This window comes from Dipodomys merriami, unplaced genomic scaffold (assembly GCF_024711535.1).
Source record: "Dipodomys merriami isolate MVZ:Mamm:240054 unplaced genomic scaffold, mDipMer1.0.p SCAF_15, whole genome shotgun sequence".
In the NCBI taxonomy this organism is placed as follows: Eukaryota; Metazoa; Chordata; class Mammalia; order Rodentia; family Heteromyidae; genus Dipodomys; species Dipodomys merriami.
Window position 1 is genome coordinate 32,753,486 of NW_027202826.1, and position 13,217 is coordinate 32,766,702.

At 41.8% G+C, this 13,217-nt stretch overlaps 1 protein-coding gene across 2 annotated transcripts in view; it reads right to left on the minus strand.

Moving 5' to 3' along the window:
* Window positions 1–1,491: 1,491 nt before the first annotated feature.
* Bbs7 (Bardet-Biedl syndrome 7) overlaps window positions 1,492–13,217 on the minus strand; it is a 34,038-nt gene continuing 22,312 nt past the window's right edge. The window contains exons 15-20 of one of the 2 annotated variants that reach the window (XM_070022535.1): window positions 11,513–11,677; window positions 6,601–6,710; window positions 6,406–6,509; window positions 6,149–6,272; window positions 3,041–3,186; window positions 1,492–1,917 (exon numbers count right to left, since the gene is read on the minus strand). In XM_070022535.1, the coding sequence (XP_069878636.1) occupies window positions 3,053–3,186; window positions 6,149–6,272; window positions 6,406–6,509; window positions 6,601–6,710; window positions 11,513–11,677 (637 nt within the window). In that variant the 3' untranslated portion in view covers window positions 1,492–1,917; window positions 3,041–3,052. Of the gene's footprint in view, window positions 1,918–3,040; window positions 3,187–6,132; window positions 6,273–6,405; window positions 6,510–6,600; window positions 6,711–11,512; window positions 11,678–13,217 lie in introns of those variants that run through there. The other variant, XM_070022536.1, reaches the window with a different exon arrangement.

Sequence of the window (13,217 nt, forward strand, 5' to 3'; positions counted from 1 at the left end):
AGCAGCCCGCCGGAGCGGCGGCTGTTCGAGCAGTTCAAGTATCCCGCGACTATTGAAATGGACCAATGACAGCGGCCCGGGTCCGTGACGTCATCGGGGCGACGGGACGGCGGGCCTGGGAGGCCGCGAGGGGGCGGGACGGCCCCGAGCCAGACGGGAGGGAAAGGGCGGGGAGACGCGGGCGCCGACTTCTCGCGATTTTTAAATTGAGCCAATGGCGATCGCTGCCAGGGTGGCAGGCAGTGACTCGGCCTGGTTTGACCCATTTCATTCTCTGTGCGTCGGCCTCGGAGAGCTGGAGAAACTCCTAAACAGCCCGCAGGGGGACTGGCTTGCTCTCCAGAGTTCCATGAACTCCTGGCCAGATGACTCCTTCGCGCAGCGCTGTGGCTGTGCGCGCGCGCATGCCGGGCCGGGCGCTGTCCCTGAGCGGCTGTGCTCAAGATGGTGCTCTGCCGCAGAGCCACAGCTCCACTTTCGACTGTTTGGTGGTTAATTGGGGTTAGTCTCATGGATGTTTCGGCCCCAGTTGGCTTCGAGGTGCAAAGGCTTTGGACTCAATCCCCAGCGTGTGTGTGTGTGTGTGTGTGTGGACTCAATCCCCAGCGTGTGTGTGTGTGTGTGTGTGTGTGTGTGTGTGTGTGTGTGTGTCTTCCTCTATAGCTAGGATATCGGGCGTGAGCCACTGGTGCCCACCCAGTTCTCAGTTATCTGGTCTGTTAATCAGGTGATTGCTGGGAATAATGTACATAACTGATTTGATACGCTGCTCACATTCGCAAGTAGCAACTGTTTACTTAGAAGACAATGTGTGTCTTAGGCTTTTTGTGTGTATGGTGTTGGTTAGCACATACTAAACACACTAGCACCGAGCTACATTACAGGGTTATGCCTTTTCTCTTTTTCTAATGAAGATAGCAATTTAAGATGCCACCTTAAACTACTATTAATATATAACAATGTATCACTAGACATGGGTCAAGTAATAGAGCAATTGGCACAAGGGTCTGAGTTTAAATCCCAGGATCATCAAAAACAATATAGTCTAAGTTAAACAGTCATTCTCTTTTTCTCTTAGCTGTGGCAGCTAACAAAAGGTACACAGTGAAAGCCAGGTGTTGGTGGCTTACACCTGTAGTCCTAGCTACTCGGGTGGCTGAGATCTGATGATGCCAGTTCAAAGCCAGTCTGAGCAGGAGAGTCCAAGAGACTCTTATCTCCAATTAACCACCAAGTAAAGCCAGAAGTGGAGCTGTGGCTCACCTGGTAGAACTCCAGCCTTGGATAAAAAAGCCAAGAGACAGCAGCACCCAAGCCCTGATTCAAGCCCTTGGACCAGTACACACAAGTACACACTGAATCTAGGAAAGAATGGTGGTTAATATAATGAAAACAAGGCTTCCTGCTTTTGTGACAAAGGCCTCAGACTCAATCGCCAGAAACTCCGTTGCAAATAAATATGACCATATCAAAATAAAAGTCAACTATATGTGCCTTTAATTTTTTTAATTTAACATTCAATTACATTAATATTAACATACATACAAAAATATAACATATAATTAAGAATCATTGGTCTCTGAAAAAGGAATGGGTCTACTTTTCTTGAATAGAAATAGCATATTTTCCGTTATCCTTAAGCCATTAAAAGCCTAATTCCCCCGAAAATGAATAAATAAGAAATTGATGAATACAACTTCTATAGCTCCAAAGTCTGATTGTCTTTCTTATGTAATGACAAGGAAGCCAGTAGATACTTAGATGAAGAAAAATCTCAGGAGCCAGCATAGTCACTTGTATAATCCATGCTGTCAGAGAAAGTTCTTTGGCTACGTGACATCGCACTAAAGCTGGGTCAAGCATTTCACAAACTTCAGCAGAGTCACAAAATGTCACTAAGCAGACAAATTCCAACTCCTAGGGGGAAAAAATTGCAAGATTATTTCCAGGGGTTGATGACATAAGAATTCAGGATACTAACACTGGTCTCTGGTTCCAGCTTTCTAAAATATTAGCGTAGCATGTCTTCTTAATCACATTAACTTCATTGAGAATCACTTTTCTTACATAATTAGACAACCTTACAGAACAGTTGTGAAGATTAAATAAGGTAATCTGTAAACTGAAAAACATTTTAAAAACTGGGTACTGGAGATCATGTGTGAATCCTAGACACTCAGGGGGCTGAGATCAAAGGATCCCAGTTTGAATCCAGCCTGGGCAGAAAAGTCTTCAATACACCATCTCCAGATAACTACCGAAAAACAGGGTTCAAGAGGCAGAATACCAGCCAGAAAGAAAGATGAGGAAGAACAGGAGGCTCTGAGTTCAATTCTCCCCAGAAATATCCCCCAAATTTTATTTTAAATCTGCAGTTTACACATTGATGTATATCTTATGAAAACTGGATGTATAATTCCTATTTTCTAAATATTATCTCTGCACAAATTAAAGTATCCATTTGCCACAATACCTCTTATAATCATTCCATTCATTTCAAAAATTAAGGTTCTCTTTAAAGTCATATCTGTCAAAAGAAACAGAATCCGAGAAGTAGAGGTATGGCTCAAGTGGTAGAGTACCCTAGTTCAAACCCTACTCCTACCAAAAAAGAGGGGGGGGCAGCTTTAAAGTCCTTATACCTCAACTTTAAAAAAATTTATTTTTGTGACAGGGTCTCACTATGTTATTTTAGGTTGGCCTCAAACTGGCTAGGTAATTCAAGCTTTCCAACTGCTAAGATTATAGATGTATACTACCAGGATCCACATCAAGTATTTAAAAAAAATTTTTTTTTGGTCGGTCGTGGGGCCTGAACTCTGAGCCTGGGCACTGTCCCTCAGCTCTTCAGCTCAAGAGTAGCTCTCTACCACTTGAGCCACGGCACCACTTCCAGCTTCATGCATGCAAGGTAAGCACACTACCACTGAGCCACCTTCCCAGACCAGCAATTAAGTATTTTTACACATTAAAAGTTACCTTGTAATTCTGCAGATCCTAAACATCTTCTTGTTTAACTGATCACACTATGGGACCTTACCTTATGCATCTTTTAAGCTGAGTCAAAGAAAGAAACCAGTGCATTCTGATCGTAACTATCAAGAATTTCCAGCAGAAGAGGTACTTTGCTTTTCACATTAGTTCCTTTGAACTTAAATTTGTCTATGAAAAGATCAGTGATCATACCTATAAAGAAAAAAAATTAGTTCTTTTCATTAATTCCTTTAATGACATACTACTTAGTGCAAGTAATTCCTTGACAATCAATTCTGAAATCAGAATCCTTGACAATCAGTCTGAAATTCCTTTAAGATACACAAACCTAAAAGCATCTATGCTTTAGAAATATCTGTGAGGGATTTTAAGGCAAGTTTCAAGATAATATTTAACTAATGACTGGATATAAGCCATTAATTCAGATAACAACTGGTTACAAGCCATTAATTCACACTGGTTATTCTGAATTATTATTGTGACTAGAAAGCCAAAAGTCCTGGGCTCAAAGAGCACACTTTTGTGTGTTCCAGATAAAAAATGGTAGTCATTCAAACTGCTGAGCCTTTATCTAAAACTCTGATGTAAAAGGTCTATCTGATGTAAAAGGTCTATTCCAATAATTTCCACAGTTTAGAAAGAGAATAAAAGTAATATACCAATGTATTTGTGTTGAGGAGTAGAGTACAAATACTAGCAGTTCACAATAAAATATGTGGATGAATATTTGCACTAAGTGGAATCTAAAATAAAGATCCACGTGTTATGTAAGCTGGATTTTGTTGCCAAATGATTTATGGAAAAACAAAAGCAAAAACTTGGGCTTTTACGCCTTGTGCTGGTGGCTCATGCCTGACTATACTCCTAGCCATTAAGGAGGCTGCAATCTGAGGATCAAGGTTCAAAGCCAGCTCAGACAGTAAAATCCATGATACTCATCATCAACTAATCAGCAAAAAGGCCGGAAGTGCAGGTATAGCTTTAGTGGCAGAACTACATCCTTGAGCAAAACAGCTATGCTAGAGCTCAAGGCCCTGAGTTCTAGCACACACACACACACACACACACACACACACACACACACACACACACACACACACACACACACACACACACACACACACACACACACACACACACACAAAACAACAAAAAAAAACTTTGATTTTTTCAAAGTTCTTTGGATTTTAGAATCACTAATAGATGGAAGATTAATTCCATCAAACTTACTGTAACAATAAAACAAAGCTTGTTCTTATAGTGAATATTAAGCCATTCAATGTTACAGTTTGTGAGAAAGTAAGTCTGAGTGTATAAGAAGACACTCCTTAGGTGGTTAAGGATCAATGTTGACAGCTGGCAAATGATCATCTGGTGATTGGAAAAACTCATCAAAGGGCAGAATGCACACATATAGGTGAGAAATTCTACTGCTGGTTTTGCCACTGACTAGGTATGTAACAGCGAAGACGTTAGCCTAAACAGCAAGTTAAAGAGAAAAGAAAAAAGAAAAAAGAAAAAAAAAAAAGCCAAGTATCAGTGGCTCATATCTGGCATCCTAGCTACGCAGGAGGCTGAGATTTGAAGATCTAGGTTCAAAGCCAGCCCAGGCAGGAAATTCCATGAGATTCTTAATTCCAGTTAGTCATAAAAAGCTGGAAGTAGAGCTATGGTACCCACAGGTGTGCGCATGCACACATGCACGCATGCACGTACTAACACCTATCTTTCAGGTTAAATAATCATCTATCTTTCAGGTTAAATAATCACTGGATTATGGAGCTGGTATCAATGCTGTGTCACGCACAACAGGGCTTACATTTCTGGGGCTGGCCCTTCCTTCCTCCCTGCCTTCCTTTTCTCCCCTCCCTTTTTCACTTTTTCCAGAGTAATTTGTTAAACACCCAACTTCTTACTACAAATGCAAAACTGGCACAACATATAAATAGCCTTTATTTATTAAATTTTGTTTAAAAAAATATTAGTTTCCTCCCCCGCCCCTCTACTGAGGTTTTGGAGGAAAAGCCTCAAGCTGCTTTCTCTTCAGGCACTCTACTACTGAGCTACACCTCCAGGCCTTTTTTTTTTTTCCGGTGGGTCGTGGGGCTTGAACTCTGGGCCTGGCGCTGTCCCTCAGCTCTTCAGCTCAAAACTAGTGCTCTACCACTTGAGTTTTCTGGTAGTTAACTGGAGATAAGAGTATCACAGACCTTCCTGCCCTGGCTGGCTTTGAACCGTGATCCTCAGATCTCAGCCTCCTGAGTAGCTAGGATTTCAGGGGTGAGCCGCTGGCGCCCAGCAAGGCCTTTTTATGAGGGCTGTTGATGTTAGGTTCTCAAACTACCTACTTGTGTTCTTAACTATGAGGCCCCTGACTATGCCTTCCTGATGCTATCTAAACCTTGATCCTCCCAATCTGAGCCTCCCATGAAGTAAGGGTGACAGTGTCACACCACTGCATGCAGCTATGACTTGTAAAGCAGTCTATACAGCCTTTGTGCCATGACTGGCCTCCCAACCGAGCAAGGATAATAGCTGTGAGCCACTAGTTCCCAGCTTTCATTTTCATATCTTTATTCAGTTACTTTGGTGCCAGTTCTGAGGCTTGACCTCAGAGCCTGGATGCTGTCCCTGATCTCTTTATTGCTCAGATCTAGAGCTCTATCACTTGAGCCCTACTTTTCTTCCGTGTGTGTGCGTGCGTGCGTGCGTGCGTGTGTGTGTGCGTGCATGTGTGTGTGTGTGTGTGTGTGTGTAGAGCTCTATCACTTGAGCCCTACTTTTCTTCCGTGTGTGTGCGTGCGTGCGTGTGTGCGTGCGTGCGTGCGTGCGTGTGTGTGTGTGTGTGTGTGTGTGTGTGTGTTTCACCTGGGCTGACTCTGAACTGTAATCCTCAGATTTCTCTCAGCCTCCTGAGTAACTAGGATTATAGGTGTGAGCAACCAGCACCTGGCCATTTTTCAATCTTTTTTAGAATTAAAATTTAAAACTAGCTTGGCCAAATACAGAAATATTCTGTATAGTAGGTTGCTTTTCACTCATTCATGACTGCTGTATTTTTATCTTGTCTGTCTGCCCAGCTCCTTTCACAATCCTTGGCAGACAGGCAGCTAGAAAGAAAGAAATACAGCCACGTACTGAACAGTTCACAAACCATAGAGTCTTTCAAGGTGCGCGGGCTGTTTTTTGTACTCTTCTTGTAGGTGATCCGCCTCTTCTAGAATACATCTGTATTCCGGAATCAGAAAGTTTGTGTTTCCCTCATGAACCTGCAGTTCCTTATGTCAAAGAAAACAACAAAAAACTTTAGTAATCAAAATTTAATCCACTATAATACTAAACACTATAATATTAAAAGTCTCATATGACTTACTTAAATAACTATCATGAGTTCAGAACCCACCTACTTACTTTTAAAGCATCAATTAACTGCACCTTCTTAGCCAAAAGCAACTGGTACTCCAGCTTTGGGTGGATAAGCTTTAAAGTATGTTTGACGGAGACTTCATTTATCTCTAGAAGTTGGCCAGGCACAAAGAGATGTCACTCATCAGAAACATTATTATTACACGAAATCAGAAGGACTGACTTGTTCTTCTGTTTTACCGTATGATATGTTGAGGTTAATTTTCCTTTTTGTAGCTTCTTTTGAAAGCACATCTTTTAGGATGGATATTGTAGAAATGTTGTCAGATTTAAAAATTCCTTGTCCTTTTCTATAAAATTAAAAGAAAAGCTGTAGAAGGAAGTTCTCCAGGAAAACGTAGTTTATGACAAGTACTTAGTGTTGAGATTTCATTGTCCTGGTTTCATAGGACAGACATTGAGTATAATGACTGCATTCTCCCCCTCTTCCTCTCTCTATTCATCTACTCCTTCCTTTCAGCCCTCCCCTACCTCTAGTATCACACTGCAAGTTCACTGTCCATCCCTGGCATCCTCCCCTGCACATACTAACTTTGGTGAATATGCTTGTATGCATTTACATGTGAACCTGAATGTTTTTTTGTATACTTACAAAGGGATTTGACTGTTGAGAAGAATATGAAACACACAAAATGGTAAAGCGCAATAGTATCCTATTATAAATAATACATATAGGGCTGGGAAGGTGGCTCAGTGGTAGAGTGCTGGCCTTGCATGCCTGAGGCCCTGGGTTCGATTCCTCAGCACCACATAAGCAAAAAGAAAAAAAAGAGCCGGAAGTAGCCCTGTGGCTCAAGTGGTAGAGTGCTAGCCTTGAGCTGAAGAGCTGAGGGACAGTGCCCAGGCCCAGAGTTCAAAAATATAAAAAATAAAATAAAAAATAAAAAAATAAATATACATATAATAATCTAGGGACATGTTAACTGTCTGCTAACGTATAGGTTCATGTTTTCAAGAGTAATTATCATAGGCCTAGACACACACAAGCTTTTGGAACATAAAGTAAGACACATCTAGACCTGATGCTAAAAACCAGTTTGATTTCTGACAAATTCTCGGCCTCCAAAGGCTAAATTGTGTGGCAAAGTATGTTCATACTGTTTGCAGAGCTTAGCATAGTTGGGGTAGGATAGAAGGGCAAGTAGATTATCTTAATCCTCTGTAAGGAAGGAATCTAAAAGCAGAGAAGATAAATTTTCCCCTCCCACAGAATTAAAACAAAGCAAAACCTACCAAATACCCCTTAGAGACAGAGTCAAGAATGAGAAGGCAAAGACCTTGAAGAACAGGAAAAATCAAGTTCAAAGAACAAATGGCCACTGTACATTCCAACAGGTCAGAAAGGAAAGGGCCAAGCTCAGCCTCTGCTAGGCCCATGCCTAATGTGTAGGAGGCTCTGGTGTCCATCTCCAGCACCGGGGAATCTTATATGCTCACACATAGCTAGCAGCTGAGGAATTATGGGAAAGGAGAAGTGACAAGGAAGGGGCAGGAGTGGAAGTAGGAGCTTACGAAGAATAAAATGAAGTATAACAGGACAGCTTGGGAAGGTCTGGTACAAGCCTCCCAAAGCTGTTTTGTGTATGCCTGTACTGAGGCCTGAACTAGGGCCTCAGGCTCTTGCTTAGCTCTTTTTTTTTTTTTTTTTTTTTTTTTTTTTGCCAGTCTTGGGCTTGAATTCAGGGCCTGGGCACTGTCCCTGAGCTTCTTTTGCTAAAGGATAGCACTCTACCACTTAAGCTACAGTGCCACTTCCAGCTTTTTCTGTGTATATGGTACTGAGCTTCATATGTGCATGCCAGGCAAACAACATTCCCAGCCCTTAGCTTTTCTTCTTTTTTTCTTGCCAGTCATGGGCTTGAACTCAGGGCCTGGGCGCTGTCCCTGAGCTTCTTTTGCTTAAGGCTAGCACTCTACCACTTGAGCCACAGCACCACTTCTGGATTTTTCTGTTTATGTGGTACTCAGGGATTGAACCTAGGGGCTACATGCATGGTAGGCAAGCACTCTACCACTAAGCCACATTCCCAGGCCCCTTAGATTTTCTTAAGGCTGGTGCTGTACCACTGGAGCCACATCTTCATGTCTGGCTTTTAGCTGGTTGGAGGTAAGAGTCTCAGTCTAAACCTCTTAAACAAATGGTGTTGGGAAAACTGGACATTCATAAGTACAAGATTGAAAGAGGACCCATCTGTCAATTGCACTAATATCAACTCAAAAGGGATCAAAGATTTCAATGTCAGACCTGAAACCTTGAAACTACTACAAGAAGGAGTAAGAACATTAGAACTTAATAGCAGCTGGGCACTGGTGGCTCACGTCTGTAATCCTAGCTACTCAGGAGGCTGTGATCTGAGGATCATGGTTCAAAGCCAGCCCAGGCAGGAACGGCGAAGAGACTCTTTTTTTTTTTTTTTTAAATTTTTTTTGGGTCCAGTCATGGGGCCTGAACTCTGGGCCTGGGCACTGTCCCTCAGCTCTTCAGCTCACGGCTAGCACGCTACCACTTGAGCCATAGCACCACTTCCAGCTTTTTTTTTTCTGCTTATGTGGTGCTGAGGAATCGAACCTAGGCCTCAGGCATGCAAGGCAAGCGCTCTACCACTGAGCCACCTTCTCAGCCCCTGAAGAGACTCTTATCTCCAATAAACAACTCAGAAAACCAGAAGTGGCACTGTGGCTCAAGTGGTAAAGCCCTCACTTTGAACTGCTCAGGGACAGTGCCCAGGCTGAGTTTAAGCCCCATGACCAAAAAAAAAAAAGAAGAAGAAGAAGAAGAAGAAGAAGAAGAAGAAGAAGAAGAAGAAGAAGAAGAAGAAGAAGAAGAAGCTGGAAGTGGAGCTGTGATAGAGCACTAGCTTTGAGCAAAAATGCTCAGCAACAGTGCCACACCCTGAGTTCAAGCCCCACAACTAACCAAAAAACAAAAATAAAACTTACTGGCATAAAGCAGGAACTATTTTTTAGTAGAGTTCTAGGGGATCAGCAAATAGGAGAAGACTTGACAAATGAGATTGCATCAAACTAGGAAGGTTCTGCACAGCGAAGGACATAGTTACTAAGCTAAAAACAAACAAACAAACAAAACCCCCTAGCCTACAGACTGGGCAGTCTCTACCAGCTATCATTATTAGGCCAACAAAGGCCTAATATCCAGTATATACAAGAAGCTCAAGAAACTAAATCCCCTCCAAACAAAAAGCCCAATTAATAAATGAGCAAAGGAGTTAAATAGAGACTGCTTAGAAAAAAAAAGTAAACATGGCCAAAAAACACATGAGGAAATGCTGAACATCCTTGGTCATAAAGGAAATGCAAATCAAAACAAAACTGAGATTCCATCTCACCCCAGCAGGACTGGCCATCATTGAGAATTCAATGATGGCATGGATGTTGGGGAAAAGGAACCCTATCCATTACACTGTGGGTGGGATGTAACCTAGTGCAGCCACTCTGGAAGGCAGTTTGGAGATTCCTCAAAAAACAAAACATAGAAGTACCCTATGATCCAGCCATACACTCTTGGGCATCTACCCAGAGCATTACAAGTCAGGATACAGTAAAAGCACTTGCACATCCATGTTCATTGCTGCACCAGTCACCATAGCCAAGGTGTGGATCCAGCACAGATGCCCTATAACAGATGAGTGGATCCAAAAAAATATGGTATATAAACACAATCGAATTTTACTCACCCATTAAAAATGTATCATTTTTAGTGAAATGGATGGACCTAGAAAAATTATGTTAAGTGAAGGCAGTCAAGGTTTACTCTCAAATGTGGATGTTAACTTATACACGTGGATGTTAATTTATTTATGTTATGCATATAATGCATAATAAATTGACTAAAGAATGGTATACTCGGGAGCAGAGTCCAGTGGTGTAACTCTTCTGAACAACTAATGAACTTTTGGCCAAAATAAATACCAGGAAATAGAAACATGTTTTGGAGGGGGTGGACAAATGAAGGGGGCACAGAAATGGAGGGACAAAGGGTAAGCAAATGCAGTCATTATATTCAATGTACACTATGTAACTCGAGGGTAGGGATGTAAGGGAGAAAATGAGAGAAAATAAAGGGTGACATGATCAAGATTCAATGTACTCATAACCTGACTTAAGGAATTATAACTCCTTTGTACAACTTAATTAAAAATAGTCGATTCAATCTGTCAGATTTGTTTGAATGGACTTGCAATCTTCAGATCCTATCCTAGCTAAAACTACAGGTATAACAGCCAGCCCTGAAGATGTAAGCATTTTTTCTTTTTTTTTCTTCCTTCCTTCCTTCCTTCCTTCCTTCCTTCCTTCCTTCCTTCCTTCCTTCCTTCCTTCCTTCCTTCCTTCCCTCCCTCCCTCCCCTCTGCCCAGCCCCCACTCTCTTTCACGTTTTCCCCCTCACCTTTCTTTTGCTTGCCTGGGGATTGAAATCAGGGCCTCACACATGCTAGACAAAGCACTATACTACTAAGCCACACTACCTGAAGTTGTGAGTTAGAATAAATATCCACATCAATTTGGAAAGGGTGGTCTCCATTTACTCATCATTTACAGCAATAGAATACAGTTTTTTTCATGAAGCTCAAATATTTCTAAGAATATTGCCCAGATTTTATGAGAACATTTTATTACTGTTATTATTGTATTTTTTTTCCTTTTTGTTAGTGGTGGGGCTTGAATTCTGAGCCTGGGCACTGTCCCTCAGCTCTTCAGCTCAAGGCTAGTGCTCTATCACTTGAGCCACAGAGCCACTTTCAGCTTTTTCTGTTTATGTAATGCTGAGGAATCGAACCCAGGGCCTCATGCATGTGAGGCAAGCACTCAACCACTGAGCCACCTTCCCAGGCTTGAAAGGGTCTTTAAAAACTATTTTCTAACTAGTGGCTATCATTATTGAGTATACAGGAAAAGTATTCATCTGTGAATATCCCTATTTACTTATCAGTTCTGTAAACTTTAGTTGTATTGGTTTTTAATAAACTCTTTGATAGTATAGGATTTTAGTCATATTATTTGGAAATAACTACTCTCTTGAAGCAAATGCTTCAAGACATTCTGTCTCCCTATGGAGAAAATAAGTCAGATTTACCTGTAGACACTTTCCAGTTGTGTATCAAGAAAGGTGTTCTGAAAGCAAAATGTGACACTCTCTCCTGCAGGAGGTTTCTCGGGAACATCAGGCAGGCAAAACACCACCCAGGAATGGATTTCAGCAAAACTGAACTGGCCTGTCAGAGTCAGGGTGTTCATGGGTCTGTAATAGACAGTATAGCATATAGGACTTGTGAGTATGTAATACCGGTATATTTTCACAGGCAGAATTTCACCATGCAAACAACACAAATATTTAAAAGGCAAGTTTTCTTGAATTAATTCTGCTAGTGAACATTATTAATTCTATGTGTTTATTTATTTATTTAATTTTGTTATGGTACTGGGGCTTGAACTCAGGACTTGTGGAGGCTGTCCTTTAGCTTTTTCTACATAAGGCTGGCACTGTGCCACTTGGGCCACAGCTCCACTTCAGGCATTTTGGGAGTTAATTAGAGATGACAGGCTCACAGACTTTCCTGCCTATGCTGTCTTTAAACCTCAATCCTCAGATCTCAGTCTCCTGACTAGCCGATAGGCATGAGCCACCAGCACCCAGATAACATTTTTACATTTTTGCTCAAGGCTAGCATTCTACCACTCAAGCCACAGCACCACGTCCAGCTTTTTCTGTATATGTGGTACTAAGGAATCGAACCCAGGGCTCCATGCATGCTAGGCAAGCACTCTATCACTAAGCCACATTCATAGCCCCCAGCTAATACTTTTAATTTTTGAAAAAATATAATGCTTATGTACACCCACACCTGTGCTAGGTATTTTACCATTCATTTAAGTGATAAAATAGCTATTGTTTTCATTATAACATGCTTTACAAGTCAAATTTGATTTATTCAAAGTTGATTTCATTTTTGGAGGGTATGGGGTGTTAGAAGGAGACAGGATCTTGCTATATAGCCCAGACTAGCCTCAAACTTCAGATCCTCCTGCCTTAGCCTCTCAAGTTTTGGGATTGCAGGCATATGCCATCATGTCTAAATAAATCTTATTTTTTTTAAGTTCATGGAGTATTTCTACTCTTTCTACTATATAGACTACATGCATACACGAATCTCCTCATGGAAAGAGGCAACATAACATGAAGGCAAAGAATCCTTTGAAGAAGGTAGAAAAGGATTTGAAACCTTGCTGTACAATATCAGTTGTGTGCCACTGGACAGGCTAGAGCATAATACCTTCTATCTTACAGGGATCTGGGATAAATCTACCTCACAAAAGCGCATAATCAGGCTGGGAAGTTGGCTCAGTGGTAAAATGCTTGCCTTGCATGCATAAGGCCCTGGGTCTGATTCCTCAGTACCATATAAGCAGAAAAAAGCCAGAAGTTGTGCTGTGGTTCAAGTGGTTGGGCACTAGCCTTGAGCTGAAGAGCTGAGGGACAGCACCATGCCCATGCCCAGAGTTCAGGCCCCATGACCGACAAAAAAAAAAAAAAAAAAAAAAAAAAAAAGCACATAATCAAGTAAGAAGGGAATAAAGGGGGGGGCTGGGAAGGTGGCTCTGTGGTAGAGCACTTGCCTAGCATGCATGAGGCCCTGGGTTCGATTCCTCAGCACCACATAAGCAAAAAGAAAAAAGCCGGAAGTGGTGCTGGGGCTCAAGTGGTGGAATGCTAGCCTTGAGCTGAAGAGCTGAGGGACAGCACCCAGGCCCAGAGTTCAGGCCCCATGACCGGACCCAAA